We start from the raw sequence: 15,558 nt of genomic DNA, 5'->3' as shown, positions 1-15,558 counted from the left end.
CACATGACCAGAGTAGTTGGAGAAGTATGGGAGAGGCATTTGCGCTGCAGTGGACGTAGCCAGGCCTATGTAAACCAACCATTGATAGCCTTGTAAAGTCGTAATACAAGCCCAAATTCATGAACATTATGAAAAATTATAGAGAGTTGGCATTACAATGCTTTTTCACATTTTCAAGGCCCATTTGCTGCCGTGCAGAAATTGAGCGAGTCTCCCTAGACTGGTTTTTCTGCAGTGTCATTTCCCTCTCCTCCCTATAGTACATGTATTGGCATGCACAAAATCTTCAATTGCAAGCCAGCATCATGTTCTCCTGTTTGGGTACAATGTTTTTGTTCGAATCCACTATTCTGCTGCAGAATCAACGACCTAATAATAGCTGGCGACAGAAAATGCTTGCTCGACATGCCTACCTTTCATCGGAAGTAAGACATGTACATCACAATCTTTAAAATAGCACCATCAGGTTGAAATCACACTCTTCAAAATCGCATCATCAGGTTGAAGTAAGAGGTGACCCACCTTCCTTGCATGTGACATCAGCTGGCCTCTTCCTGGAGAGCTGCAGTGGCTTGGGCTTCAGCACCACTTCGTCAGCTTGGTCAGGGTCACGCTTGCGTGTAGGTGGAACAGCTTGAAAGTCCTGCCTGGTTTTGCCAAGATATGTTGCCAAACATGAGTTGTATTCATTGCAGCTTTAATTTTTCATATGTCGATAGCAAGCCTGAAACCTCTTACGCAACAAAAGGACAATAAGTCAAATGCCATTAATTTTTGGATAATTTCAATTTGAACCTGCAGCCATAGTCTCGAATAGCACTATACATAAAAAACTTCCAAAGCAATATGAGGCGTTACAAGAGACACTTAGTGGTGGTACTCTGTACTAATTTTGACCAGCTGTGAATCCTAAATGTGCACCAAAAGCTTTGTATGTACAGAAGCATTTCTCCATTGTTATGCAGCCAGCACAGCTGCAAATTGAACCTGCAACTTTGTGCTCAGAAATAAAAGGTCACAGTTACCAAGCTAATGCAGCAAGTAACTTGTTGATTTAAATGTAAATCAACTTCGACAGCAACAGGTCTAATTGTGCACTACAAAGCTCAGGCACAGTGGTGTCAAGGAAGAGCACAGCCAGATCACATGAGTACACACTTACTCATCTCTGCTGCTTTTTTTTTTTTGTTAGCCAAAGAAGCGCTTGACACTTTGACAATGAAAAAAAGAAATTAAGCCGCAATGTGCAAACAAAACAAGCAAGACAAGCTCCACTATTTGATCAACTTTGTCGCTTGCCACCAGGTTGCACCCTATTATCCTAAAATCTGGCCAAAAATTACCAAATTCTTTACCGCAGAATTCTTCATGAAAAACAGTGTAGACAATCTTTGAAGTATGTATTAAAAAAAATTTAAGCCGATTCATTGCAAAAGTTAACATTAATACTATGCAAGAAAATAAAATAAATAAAATGCATCGCCAACGAGAAAGTGAAAATTGCATGAAAGTAAAGAGTGTCATCGATGAGCGAAGCTCTTCATTAACCATTCCTTTTTACCAGAAACATGTGGGTGAATGCAGCTTGTCCACGGCACGGAAGGGTTCAATAATTCGAGCACAACAGGCTGATATTTATGGTTGCGGTCTGATCACAAAATTGAGCCTAGTGATCATTCCCATGTTAGATGAGCTGCCGCTAGGAGAACACACCTATGCACTAGTTGTTCTTGGGCAATGCCCACACAGTGAAGGCTGCCTCCAGACTTACCGAGCAGCAGGAGCAGTTTCAGACTGAAGTTCTTGTTCGAGCAGAAGACGCTCGACACGCTGCGCCAGCACCAGCCGTCGGCTCTTGGAGGCATACTCCACTGCCCCCTGGATCAGTCGCTCAGAATCCATGAGACGCGCCACGTCCAGCGCACGCACCTCTCGCTCCCCCTTGGCTGCCAGCTGCATGCAGTCAGAGAGGCATTGTGGATAAAAAATCACAATGCTGTATTTGCATAGATAAAGGCAAGAATGGAAGTTTGATTGCCCAGAAAATAAAGATATTAAAACTGATTGATTAGCCAACTTATTGGGCTTAAAGGCGAACCTAGGACTGATTGATTGACCCAGCTGATGGCGCTTAAAGACAAACTATTACACAATTTCACTTTGGTGAAATTGGTTATAAATGAGTAGTATATACAGTACACTGCCATTAATTCAATTTTTTGGTTGTTTCGATCGCAAAATTGTCCTTCGTTGGATAATTCGAACTTGAACAGTCGGCACGAATGCTCCTGACCTCTGTAGCGACCCCTTTGGTGGTAACGCCTGCCTTGGCAGAGCTTAGTGGACGGTGAATGCAGAAACACACATCGTCTCGTTGAAAACGCCTACTTCAACCCACCCTAGGAACATCTTCAAGCAATAACTATAGCTCACAATGTCTGATTGTGGTATTTACCCAATTCTAACGTGTGCCCCCCTTCTTTTTAAAGAAAATTATGCCCGAAATTGCCTGTGCAGTGCAATTGGACACCAAACCAAAAGTGCCTTCGCAACGGTCGTATGCTTTACTGCATAACACGAATGTATTGCGGCGGAGTTGGCAAAGCTCACTTTAGAATACAGGCTGCCATTGTGCAACGATTTTTCTTGCCAGAAAATCAGGTTTCGCATTAGCTTTCTACTTCGTTTAGGAGCTTTAATCTCATTCCTACGTTAGTTTTCTGCTTTGGACGCATAGAAAGTGAGCGCACGTTTGATTTGGGGGTGTGTTAGAATAGGGCGAAAGACTGCAAAATTAATCGACTGTGTTTCGAAGTTTTTTTTTTTTCTGCATCTTGTTCAATTCGACCCGTTGGATAATTCAATCAATTTCATCGGTCACGTTAGTGTCAAATAACCAGAAGTCGACTGTACTATTGAAGCATTCTTGGCCAAGCTGCAGGGCTGGTAAGTGTTTAACTTTCTTATAAGCAGTCTTTAACTAGTACCTAGACACGTGCACATGGTGGTCAGCGAACGCGACGCATATCTGGGCACGTCGCCTCGAGCGCGCCGCAGACACCCCCTAATCTCTGAAGTCATGCCAAAGAGTTGCACTGTTTCACAACATTCTAGGTTCCGATAATTTCCAGCGAACAACAATGGTATCATTTTGTGTTTCTTTTTTTCAATTTCTATATTAAAAATTACTTTTTTCTGGTTTCTTGTGCAATATCCACTCGTACTTAAAACACATAATTTTATGCTTAGACTGCTCTATACAGTATTTACAATCTATAGAACTAGGGCTTTTTTTTTACACGGCTGAAAGTTTCCTTGCAATTGGCCTTTAACATCCCAAAATAACAGAGACTAAGGGAGGTGCAGTATTGTAGGGCTCCAGATTAATTACGAACTTCTGGGGTCGTTTAATGCAGGCTCAAAGAATGGTCCACAAGTGTTTCTGTGCCCCATAGGGATGCAGATGCTGGGGCCAAGAACAGAATCCACAATTTCATGCTGAGCAGCAAAACACCAATGCCACTGAGCTGCTGCAGTAAGTGAAGATATTACATCCCAAACTAAAGGTGCATAATGACACGGCAGCTTCGGGCCCAAAAGAGGATGTCTGGCACATGTAACGAGCAAGCTGCTGTGGAGATACGCGAAACTACCTGCACCTACATATGTTCAGGGCATAGTTGTGAACCTAATACTATGAAACGCTTTTTCAAGCCTGAAAATGCGACAGAAAGTTGGGTTTATAGTCATATAATTACAATGTCTGCATTGGAGATCCCTTAAAGGGAAAGGAGATCCCATAGTCAGGGTCTGCACTAGGACCTCTTGTTTACAGAGATCAGGCCTGGTCAAATTCCGTTGATGGTACTGGAAGTACCAAGAAACACTTAAAAATAAGCAGTTAAAGAACCACCACAGTTCAATCGAACACACACACAACGTAGTGGTAGCAATAGCGATTGCAGTATCCGTTTCTTCAAGCCAGTTTCTTTTTCAGAGCACCTTACAAGTTCAAATAAAATGGTCTGGTGCAATGATGGCATCTATCAACACTTTTGTTACAACATTGTGGCATGAAACGCTTCACACATAACTGGCACATTGGACAACATTGCATCTACGGTTCAAAACCACTGGTAAACAAACAAAGCTGAAAACTGAATTCACCGAGCAAAACCTGTACCCATGGCAGTTCAAATGAATGCAAGTAAGGGATGGTGCGCACCGCAAACAGTTTGAGAAGCAGCAGCTGCCTCCGGTTGCAGACGTCAGCCAGCTGACGGCCCTCCTCGCCCGCACGTCGCAGGGCATCCTCCAGGCACCACGCACGCCACAGCTCCTCCTGCCGACAAGAATGCCTAGCTGTTGCAACTTAGGCCCAAGATGTGCACATGCGCTCTGCTGTTCTAACTGCACCAATCCTCTGCATGTCTACTCTACTGTGTTAGCATTTCGAAATTCCCAAATTTTTTTTCCAGGTGTTCTCCCCCAACTGCTTTTATGAAAATTCCTAGGCAGTCTATGATGCTTGTGGGTTGGGTGAAAAAATTGGTGGTTTATAGCTTGCCAAGTTTCTTCCAGCCCATAATTTTGAACTACTACCAGCAAGGCGCCTGTTATTTGGAATGCGCTATCAGGTTCTACTCAATCATGTTTTTCCTGCATGTTCCAACCACCCAGACAGGTTTGCACCCACAAAACAGGCAAAGGACACCATAATTTGCAGGTTGTGTTTGTTTCACTGAAACCATTCTTTTCTTTTTTTCTGCCATAACACTAAGCTTGCCTAACCCCTGTGGGTACCAATTTCACCGATTTAAAGCAACTGAGGTGAAAATATTCTGTTTTGTTGTGGTGGTTGTTGTACACAAACCGCCTTTACAAAAGGGACGCACTGAAGAATATGAAAGATGGATCATGGACAACATGTTCTAGGAGTTGATTTTGTTGTATCTGCATGAAACTGACCTTCATGATTACATCTGATTTCATTCCAAAGTTATGCGACGCTGCAACCCCAGTGAATAAAGAAAAAAAAAGGGGGGGGGATGCGCAAGCACGTAGCTGCACTTCTTGGCAGTCGCCCATTCCTCCACCACAACGGAAATTGCTCTCCAGGACGGAAATCAGGACAGCCTCCAGGACAGAAATCAGCTCAACTAGCAACACTCAGACCTCGCAGTTGCAACTGAGAAACTGGCATGACAGCATGCTTAAAAGAGGCTCATTTAAGCACATGATACCTTATGTAGTTGTGTCTACACTCGAATCCATTACGCTGCTCTAACTAATATTACTGTGCTGCACCAGACAGCTGAAGAACCCATACATGACATGAGCACGAGCAAAAGCTGTGCCCTGCACCATTCACTTTCAAGATCTCCCTCAGCATGTGCTAGTTGAGTAAGTAAATGAAGTAAATCAGAAGTAAATGAGATGAAAACAATTTATAAGAAGGTGTGACTTATCGAGCATGTTTGCCCTAGAAATGGTACAAAGTAAAAGAGTGACTTACTACAGTAAGGCACGCTGTCTGTTTTCTTTATAGAAGTCTTAAAAGCAAAACCACAGAGAAAAACAATCTGAGCCGTATTAGTGAATTACTCTACTACAATACTAATAATCAAACTCCTACTGTAAAATTAACGAAAATGGAGTTTCAGGAGAATTTTTTCAAGCCAACCCAATTCAGTGTATCCCTTAAGAGTCCCTTTAAAGTAAGGTGCTAGATGCTGTCCTGAACAGTAATCAAATGCAAGCATGTGGCCTCCGGCCTAGAGGAGCACTCTGCAAAAGGGAGCACCTCCAGTCGTCCCTTCTCGGAATCCGTGCCCAGGAAAGGTAGGCTGAAGTCCAGCACGACCATGACAGGTCGCGGCAAGGTGGGCGGGTAACGGGACCCCTTGCACATCAAGGCCCTGCAACGAACATGAGCACCACTGAGGCCTATCCGCTGTGACATGGCTCTGGACTTACCGAACTTGCTGGCGCGTCTCACTCACACCCAGCACAAAGTAGTGGTCTGACTGGCTCTTCACCTGCAAAGCAAGACATGACAGGGCCATCAAGATGGAAGGAAACACAAGTGGTCTCTCTGATGCATCACATGCGTTCATGATTCATTCCAAGGGCACACACAAACAACGAGAGGCATCCTGGACGGCCAAGGGCCGTCTAACCGACACAGAAATCTTGGCACATGAGTGTTCTTGCATTACAGATGGATCAGAATTAAGACAAGTTTAGACGAGTTCCATGCTAGTCCAGGACAAGCTCAGCACTTCTTGCACGAAGCTCGCATCCCTAATTTACATTGTTCTGAACTCATTCTGCGCAGATGGAACAAGAAGCAAAAGCATACCTCGTGGACTACGTCACATAGACAAATCAGAGGTAACCACAGTATACAGTAGAGTCTTGATATGATCCTGTCTCATACGACTTCCCAGTGCCAACATTTGCGATTAAGAACACAGAAAATGACCCAATACAGTTACACTTTTTTCTTACTGGTTAATATGTTCCTGGAAAACACAATCTTTCATCACCAACGTTCAGTACACTTCCAAACTGCAATCGTATGATACGTGTTCCGGCCGCTAGATCCCATCTACACAAAGAAAGGCGCGAGGCTCAACACGAATGAGAACAGTAACTGCTCGCTGCAGCAGCTTCACCGCAGTACTCGCCTACCTGTGTCACGTGAAAACGCCGGTGCGTGCTCGGTCTCCTATTCTGGTACCAGTGAATCTCGTGGGTCGCCACATGCCTCATTTGCAGCTTCGTGCTTTGCTGCCAGCCCTATCACAATAAGCATCTTCACCTATCTGTTTCACAACGCGGGTGGCATAAAAAGTGCATTACAAGCTTTTTATGCATTCAAAATAATCAAAAAGTTGAGCTAACCGAGGTCATACTAATGAAAGTCAACTGTACACAGGGGTGATGACCCTAATGTGCGTCTCACCTTACAAAACAATGTAATTTTCCCATGTTCGTCTAAGTGTTGGCAACGCTCCTACAAAGTAGGTGCTTGAGATGTGCAGTGCATAAATTCAGCAATTGAATAGGCATGATGGGTATGAGAACTAAGCGCTGCTTTGAAGATGCAACTTGTCCGGTTTTTTTTACAGCTACCACAAGCCGCAAGCCTCTGGATCAAAACAGAGCATTGTATGCACTGAATGAACTTATGCTGCCCACAAATATACCGCATTTGCATAAATGTAATGTGACTACAAATTTAAAGATGGACTGACGTGAAAATTTTCTTTATCTTAAAATTTTTTGTGCGCAAACAAACAGGGACGAAGAATAGGGGCAACACAAATTTTCTGTTTCACTTTGTTTGTTTGTGTGCGTGCATGCATGTGCGTGTTTATTTAGGTAGCTATCAACTTCCTAATCATGGTATGAAGCTTCAACTCCTCGAGAGCACCACAAACAATTAGCCACAGCACCTTTCATACGACTCGTCCTAAATGTCCAGCCCAGCTTCGGACATGAAAAGAGGGACTTAACGTGTTGCTGAAAGCAGAGGTGGAAGTCATGTGGTATCACAAACAATTTAGGAGCATGGCAGTCAATCCTATGCAGTGATTTACGGCCACGCAATGACCATGTCGCCTAAAGCTGCCAAACTCGCCCTCCCAACTGTTCACTTCTCTTGGGAATGCAGAAAGAGACGCTCTCCCCTCTTGTCCTGTCACTTGCAGAATCGACTTGGCTTTTGGCAGCACAAACAGAGTGTGTGCATGCTTCGGTAGCATAAATCTAACCCTTTAAGGACAATAAGAAAGCGAAAAGCTTGTGTCAGAAAGGCAAAGCTTATTAGTAAAAAAGATTTTTTAAACCGTGATGAAGATGGGCTTCACCGTACACAGGTTAGTTTCACTGCTTGCATTTGCTTTTCTTATTTACAAGTTCCGACACGACGCACTGTATCGCAAAATCGCTCTGCCTCGAAGAAGTTCAGCTCTGACTCGCCAAGCTTTCTTTCCCTTTCAATACGACTTGAAGAGTTCACTCCTCCCACGTAGGATACCCTTTTAAGTAGATGGCTGGTGACACAACAAAAAAGCCTATGTCCACAGGTTCCCATTTCTACAGGCTCCTTATACCATCTGGTGTCGTTTACAATTACAGAGAAACAGACAAGCTCAAATCTCCTTGAGGGCTGCGTAAGTAACAAAACAATGCTGGAGTAGTTGGGCTCATGGTTCAGCTTTTTTTGCAAGTACGCACTTGACGAGCTCAGCTCACCTTCCAGCCAGAAACTCAAGAGCTGACTGTACTCAAGTTTCTACAGCCAGGGCGGACTACTTCAGCCCAAAGTGAAGAGCCAACATGACCAGCAGGGGTACTCACATTGTCTCGGGTGTTGCAAACAGGATTCCAGCCATAAGAGGAGCCAAGGATGGAGACTACACCATTAGAGTCGACATACACAAGTGAGCCCTCGTCTGTGTACCTGCACAACATGGTAAACATCCACTGTCAAACCTGGCAATCGCACAAAGCAGCAACAAACTTCTTGAATGGGTTTCAGAAATTTAGAGGAAATTTTGTTGTGTCCATGTATGCGGTGAGGAGAACGCTGAATACTGCACAATGTACCTTCATGTTTGACGTTTATTAATTCATTGTCATAGTGCAGATGTACCAAGTGATTGAAAGCATGCAAGAACAATTCCAACACCCAGTACATTGGTTCCGCTCCTTGCTCTGGGCTAGTGCAAAAACTTTAGCATTTGTCTAGGCAACTGTGTTAAAGAAAACTTCCTTGATAGCCAACAACATGGCTTTCACTAAGAAGTCTTCGTGCTGCTTGAATCTGTACAAAACCTTGCAGCAGTTCTAGGCAGGTGTAGTCAGGATCCAATTCCTTGACTTCAAAGTTGCATTATACTGTGTGTCCCAAGCTACTTTTTAAATTGAGGACTACCCTTGGAAGTATTTTCTGATAACATTTAAGCACCAAAAAGTCGAAACTGATGATGTCAACTGAAACATCGTCCCCAGAATACCGGGCATCCTGCAAGGTGCCTTGTTCTTGGCCATTATTGCTCTTGCTTTTTATGAAAAACAGTTTAAATTAATTATGAATTTTTTTTGTCTGGGGCTTTTACATGCTAAAGCTATGCAATTATGATGGTTATGTGGCACACCGTAGTGGAAGGCTCTGGACGAATTTTGAGTACCTGGTGCTCTTTATTGTGTACCAAAATTTAAGCACCCAAGCGTTTTTGCATTTCGTGCCGATCAAGAATGCGGCTGCTACGGCTGGGATCGAACCCACAACCTCGATCTTAGCAGCGCAATATCATAGCCACCACGCTACCATAGGGCGCAACAACAAAGTTCGCAATAAAGCAGTTAAAGCACTTTTTTTTTTGTTAACCGCGTACTTTAAAATCAGATTTGCAGCCCAAGTGATTAAGCACCATTAAGTAGATCCTTTGTAACACACTGAAACCAATTCATTAGCATTCACTTGTCACATTATATGTAATTGTCTGAAAGTTGGGCAATACAGTCGGCTTGTTATTTTGACTCTGACGGGACCAACGAAACTGATTGAATTATCTTATCGAATTATCTGATGTCAAAACACACTGCTGATTCATTAGGCGATAGTTTCCCAATTCTATAAAGCACCCAGAATCAAATAAGCATCAGTTTTCTATGGGTCCAACGTCAATTTTGCTGCAATACAGCCGTGAATGCAGTTTTCAGCCCAATTCTCTCTGGTAAAAAAAAAAAAAAGGGGGGGGGGGGGCATTAGAATCGGGGTAAACAGCGCAATCGGATATTGCGAGCTAGGGCTATTGCTTGAGAATCCTCCTAGGGCAGGCCGAAAATAAGCGTTTTCAATGGGAGATTTTTGACGCATGTTTAACGCATTAACTGTCGTCTAAGCTCTGCCGAGACAGACACTGCAAGTAAACGGGTCACTATTCGAGTCACCATAGGGGTTAGGCGTTTGCTTGCCGATTGCTAAAGTTCAAACTGTCCAACGAAGACCAATTTTAGGATCAAAATAACAAAAGTTTGGGCTCATAGAAATGCATAATCGCCGACCATGACCTTCGGTCGGGACTGATTCAATAAAAAAAAAAATCGAATTATCCGGAGCCGAAATATTGTAAGTCTACTGTACTTTAAATATTTATGAGTGAAAATGACATCTAAGCACCAATGGAATGAATACGTGACTTGCATTCAGAAAAAGGCAGAGGTATTATTAAAAAATACAGGCATTTAAGTACACTGGGAAAACCTACAATGGACATAACAGTGCTGCCCTACAGAGCCTTCCCAAAACCAATATTGGAATATGTACCAGCAGTCTGGAACCAATACACAAAAGGTACGCAATGTCACTAAACCTGACAGCATCAAGAAAAAAGTCGAGTCTTGTTTGTTTTATAGCTGAACCCGATTACAATTAAGTTACATCTGACAGGAAAATATCATTATATCCAATAGCATTCATTATAAGCACACATACCAACATCGGTGTAAAATAAACTTCCATTGGGTCTATGCAAAAGAAGTGCAAGTGTGATGCCAGCAATGGGTGTTCTGTGAATTTTGACGACATATGCAATCAGTGGTCATATGCAATAAGCACGTTGGCCTGGTGGCCGCTGGCCAGCCAAGCCAAGCCATTGGCCAGAACATGCACGAGCATCTAGAATATTTTGCTTCAAGTTGCTCGTGCTGAGTTTTCAAAACTTTTGCTACTAGAATACATATTTTGAGCTGCTGAGCAAGCAAATATACTTGCTTCACTTCACTGTAGCTGATATTGTCTTGAATTCCGCATTTTCTGTTTCATTACAGAAGCAGAATACTCACTGAAATAAAAGCACGGCCAACAACATTTTAAGTTTACTTGATTATGTCCCACAATTCACAATATTCATGTTCTTTGTACCGAAATTCTAGTGTGGCTTTTTATGGTAGGATGACGTTCCCTCCAGAGCCGTATCACAGTATGTGAATCCCGGAAGCAAAACACTATCAAAAGAAATTTTTGGCAAACAATATTTTCTGAGAACTTTTTTTTTCATTAATTTAGATAAGTTTTTTTCTGTTACACCATGCCCAAATGGCTGACAGAAATATACTAATTATCCATCTACTAATATACTACAAGTAGCTATCTAAAAACTGTTAGCCAAGTTGCGATTGCCAACACTGCAGTCACACACACCCTGCCCAGGCTAGCCGCTGCCTCTCAGCCAGGGGCACAGGGATAGGAGGCTCAAGGACACCAGCACCCACATTGTATTGCACCACGGCAAGTGACTGCCACTCTGCTGTGACACCTGCACACACACATACACGCACATAGCATCATCACCACAGATGCTTGTCACTGCTTATCAATCCAAATCATATGGCAAACAAGCACTGTAGCCTGCATGTACAATAGCTATCACATGTTTCAAACAAATGGATGGTCATCACGGCATTTTGCAAAATTGAGACAGGCAGCACAACAAAAGCCTGTGAAATTTGATGGCCTGTCAGCCGGCCATACCCATACATGACATGGGAACAATAAATTACACATGCGGACTTTGCTGCACTGCTAATATGCAACTTTGCAAATGGTGTGATCACACGGGATCACGGAGCAAGAAACATTTAGGAGTGGAAACTCCGCTATTTGCGGCGACCAGAAAAGGTCACAAGCCCGCGGAGCCGTTATCGTGCTGGCGGCCTGGAAAGAAATTACCGCCGTTCAGAGCGCGCTGGAGCCGCCTGCCCGGGCGCTGCATTTCTTTTTTTTTTTCCGCTGCGGCATCTACAACGCGCCGCATGGCGCCGCCGCTGTATGCGGCCCCGTCGGCGCATACTACAACAATTGTGACTTTATCTGGTCGCCCGCGCTCACTCGTGGAGACGGGAGTTTCACCTCCTAAATGTCTTACTCCGTGCACGGGATCAGCTTGTTTGCTTGCAGCGTGCGGATGATAAAGCCAAGCCGCTGGCCCAAACATACATGAATGTCCAAAATGTGCCATTCAAGTTGCTCTTGCCGATAGATCTTCCAGACACAAAAAAGGCCACATGTAATGTGGTCCTTTTTGTGCCAGAAAGAGTGCGTCGAAAGAAATTAGGCCTATGTCACTAGGCCTAAACAGTGCCGTTTTGTCAGGAATCAGCAACCAGGTGTCATGTAGAGTTGACATAGCGGTAACTATTCTCACTGAGGCTGCCATGTTTTCAGTATCATCCAAGCCAATCATGTCCCGAAAACTGAGCGGCACACCGTGCAACATCTGAAGTTTCAGTTGCATTTATACATTTATTCTAGGGGTCACATGCAAATGCAAATAAAAACTTTCTTTGCTATAATCAATAAACAAAAATAAAAGAAAAGAAATTGACATTCGCCCAAATTGTAGCACGAAACAACAAAGGAAAGCCGTATGGATTTCTCAGAAACAAAGCCTCGCAGTTGAAGAAAAATTCATCCTGGTCTGGGATACAAACCCAGGACCAACACCTTTCCTGGATGGTCACTATACTATCTGAGCTAACCAGGAGGCTAGCCAATTGCAAAGCAAGGGCGAATTAATCGACAACTCCAGGCACTGAGACACTGAATATAGTAAGTCAATTCTGTCAAAACCCGCAGGGTGGAGGATAATACACGAAAGGAAAAATTTACACCCATCTGAATAATAGCATGAAAATACAATGGAAACCTGCACAGGTTTCTCAGAAAGAGAGCCTCGCAGTTAAAGAAAAATTCGTCCTGGCCCAGGATGTAGTTTCATGCTACAATTTGGGTGGATGCCAATTTTTGTTCACGTATTTTCCTCCACCTTGTGCACTTCCGCAGAAGTGATTTGCTGTAACCAATAATTTATCGGATCCCACATTTTGGTTTTGTATTTGCAGCAGAATAGTACTTGTTGAAGTAAAGCACAACATACCAATTTTCAGATTTATATGTTACATGCGATAATTCATTACATCTATATTCGTTATATCAAGGTTTGACTATATATGCATGCATTACTACCTGTATTGTTACAAGGGTGTTAGCAAGATAATCGAGATAATTGTGTATATAATGGTAAAAATATTTTTATATTTTGCATATATTTGTACCATATGGATGTGTGTCCGTATTGTTTTCTTTGTTTCTCACGAAACTGCCACGCCGAACCAGTATGCATTTGAATGCCTGTGTACGTTGTCAAGAAGATGGGCAAGAAGATGGGCAAGAACCATATCAAGCTGCTACATAGCAGCTTTTAGATTAAGTCCTGGCAATCGTTTTTTTTTTTCCCTTGGAAACAAGAGCACCAAATAAAGTCATGTGATGTGAAAGCTGCTCACCAGCCCCCTGGTGGAAGACCAGGGCAAGCGAGCGGCCAGAAGCAACAAGTGCAACCACTGGTCCTGGTGCACGCCACACGGCCTTCTGCAGGCCACCCAACGTCCAGAGACGCACCAGACCCGAGCTACAGCATGCGGCAACCCAGTCATCACCAACCGCCACTGCCTGTGCAAGATGCAGCGTCCTTCAGAGCTGGGGGCCATAGCTAATCAAAATGTTTACCGTGCACAAGATATCTGTCCGTACACTAGTTATCTGTCCCACTCCTCACGTGTCGCAGCACAGTAGACATAACGAAAAACTTTGGTCACTCAGTGTGCAACCCCTGATGGAAGGCACAACATCAGGGGTGCAACCCTTTTGCAATTTCCACAAAATTTTAGCCTCGGGCCTTCTCTGTAGCTCCACTAACACTAAAAAAATTTCTTATTCAATGTAAACGTTCCACTGCTGTTGGTCCTTAATGTCTGTCCCCTCTTCCTGGTATACAGAGGCACACACATGGAAAAAGAAAGGAGGCACTACAACGAATATCGTGTAACAAAGCACCCGATTAATGTGGCATAGGCAGGAAGAGCAGAGAAATTTACTCTACGCTTCTTCACCATCTGCTGTTTGGACAGCAGTCCAAGAAAAGCAACATAAAGATCTGCACCCAAGTATTACTATCATCTAATTAAAAAAGCTTGTGTCAGCACAGATGGCCTATGCGTACTAACAGATCCACTGGCAGCAAGCGTGCATTTCACCGAACAGAGATCTTTTCTGCCAGCAAAGACGCTGACAGCACCTTTTTGACATCACACTGTGCAGCTTGTCATTTAGCTATATTATTCACGTAGGCCACCAGTTATCTGTCCCACTCATCACGTGTCCCACCTCTTGCCCATTCCTTTCTTCATCTAACACCTGTTCTCTACAAGGTTGATTTCCTTGAGGAACCCTTGTGACATGGGTTCAATTCCGTTCAACATCGAAGCAATTTAACAACTCATTTGTTCAGTTTTCCCTGATTTGTACTTGCATGTTTGTACAGGTCTCTGCCACTGAGCGAGAACTGCCGCCACTTCACTGAAACATGGTAGCTGCTGCTGTGTGGTGCCGATCACCCTGTGCAATTTCTGTGCAGCATGTCGCCTGCTAAGCGCACGCCATCATTGTGCTGGGACCCTTGTAGCATCATACACATGCATGTCTGCCGGCAAACCTGCACCTGCGTTTTATGAGAGTGTGCTGTGCTGTGCACTTCATGCCTACGATTCATCACAGCTACGTTTTAACCATTAATGTGTATTAACGAGATTTTAGTGCACAACAACAAGGGAGACAACTGGATGAGCGCTCACTTGCAACTCTCTTATAAGACACTTATGGTGAGGCGAGTTGTAAGTGAGCACACAATGCAATAACAGACACAAGTTCACTGCACTGTCTGACCTGGAAACATTCACTTCCCAGAGCACACCACCAATGGACTTACCTGGATGCCATCGGAGAGGGTGTCAACGGCCCACTCCTTGTTGGCATCCCAGGAACCTAGATGCAAGCACTCCAGCTGCTGGGGCCCAGCCAACACGAGGGCCTGGTCACTGAGTGCTGCCATAGTGTGGCCCTGGGGGTTGCCCCGGTGTAGCGCATGATGCACCGAGGTGTCGTGGAACTCCACGTCAATGCTGCTCTCCTCTGCCGTGTTGTGCGCCCGGACCATGCCCACAGAATTCCACACCTGGCACCCACACAATCTCATCATAAGCACAACCTGACCTGGACTTTTCTGTGGAGCTCTATCATATCCTTACGCTAAATCCTGCAAGCAGACTTTTCACACACCATAACTGCTCCTATGAAGAGAGCAAACATACCGTTTGCTTTTCTAGTAATCAATGGTAATCAATAGAGCAAGGATATGATGGCTCCTTGGCTAAAGGTGATGAGAGTGGTCATCTGAATGGCCTTAGCGCTGCTACACACACACAATGCTCTCAGTTACAAACAACACTTTTCAGTGAAGTAGGTGGCAGAAACTGCAAAAAAACACAAGAATGCAGCTCAATATCAGCTACGATTGCACTTGCCATGCAATGTCCCAATAGTTAGAGTAGGCAGGGTAGCAAGAATGGTCAGCTTGAATGGTCATGCCCTTTTCTCCATTTGTAGCATGAGGTCTGCCATACACATAAGGCTAAATGAGCCAA

The 15,558-nt window shown here is 44.0% G+C and overlaps 1 protein-coding gene across 1 annotated transcript in view; it reads right to left on the bottom strand.

Moving 5' to 3' along the window:
• The window catches only part of Ctf4 (Chromosome transmission fidelity 4), a 36,685-nt gene that overhangs the window by 5,047 nt on the left and 16,080 nt on the right, over nucleotides 1–15,558 (bottom strand). Inside the window, exons 13-21 of the mRNA XM_050180622.3 lie at nucleotides 14,844–15,089; nucleotides 13,363–13,528; nucleotides 11,219–11,333; nucleotides 8,368–8,470; nucleotides 5,977–6,038; nucleotides 5,804–5,918; nucleotides 4,226–4,342; nucleotides 1,772–1,953; nucleotides 523–647 (exon numbers count right to left, since the gene is read on the bottom strand). Of these exons, the coding sequence (XP_050036579.1) occupies nucleotides 523–647; nucleotides 1,772–1,953; nucleotides 4,226–4,342; nucleotides 5,804–5,918; nucleotides 5,977–6,038; nucleotides 8,368–8,470; nucleotides 11,219–11,333; nucleotides 13,363–13,528; nucleotides 14,844–15,089 (1,231 nt within the window). The remainder of the gene's footprint in view (nucleotides 1–522; nucleotides 648–1,771; nucleotides 1,954–4,225; nucleotides 4,343–5,803; nucleotides 5,919–5,976; nucleotides 6,039–8,367; nucleotides 8,471–11,218; nucleotides 11,334–13,362; nucleotides 13,529–14,843; nucleotides 15,090–15,558) is intronic.

This window comes from Dermacentor andersoni, chromosome 7 (genome assembly GCF_023375885.2).
Source record: "Dermacentor andersoni chromosome 7, qqDerAnde1_hic_scaffold, whole genome shotgun sequence".
NCBI lineage: Eukaryota > Metazoa > Arthropoda > Arachnida > Ixodida > Ixodidae > Dermacentor > Dermacentor andersoni.
The sequence above is the reverse complement of the archived record's forward strand: the minus strand, read 5'-3'. Positions and strand labels throughout refer to the sequence as shown.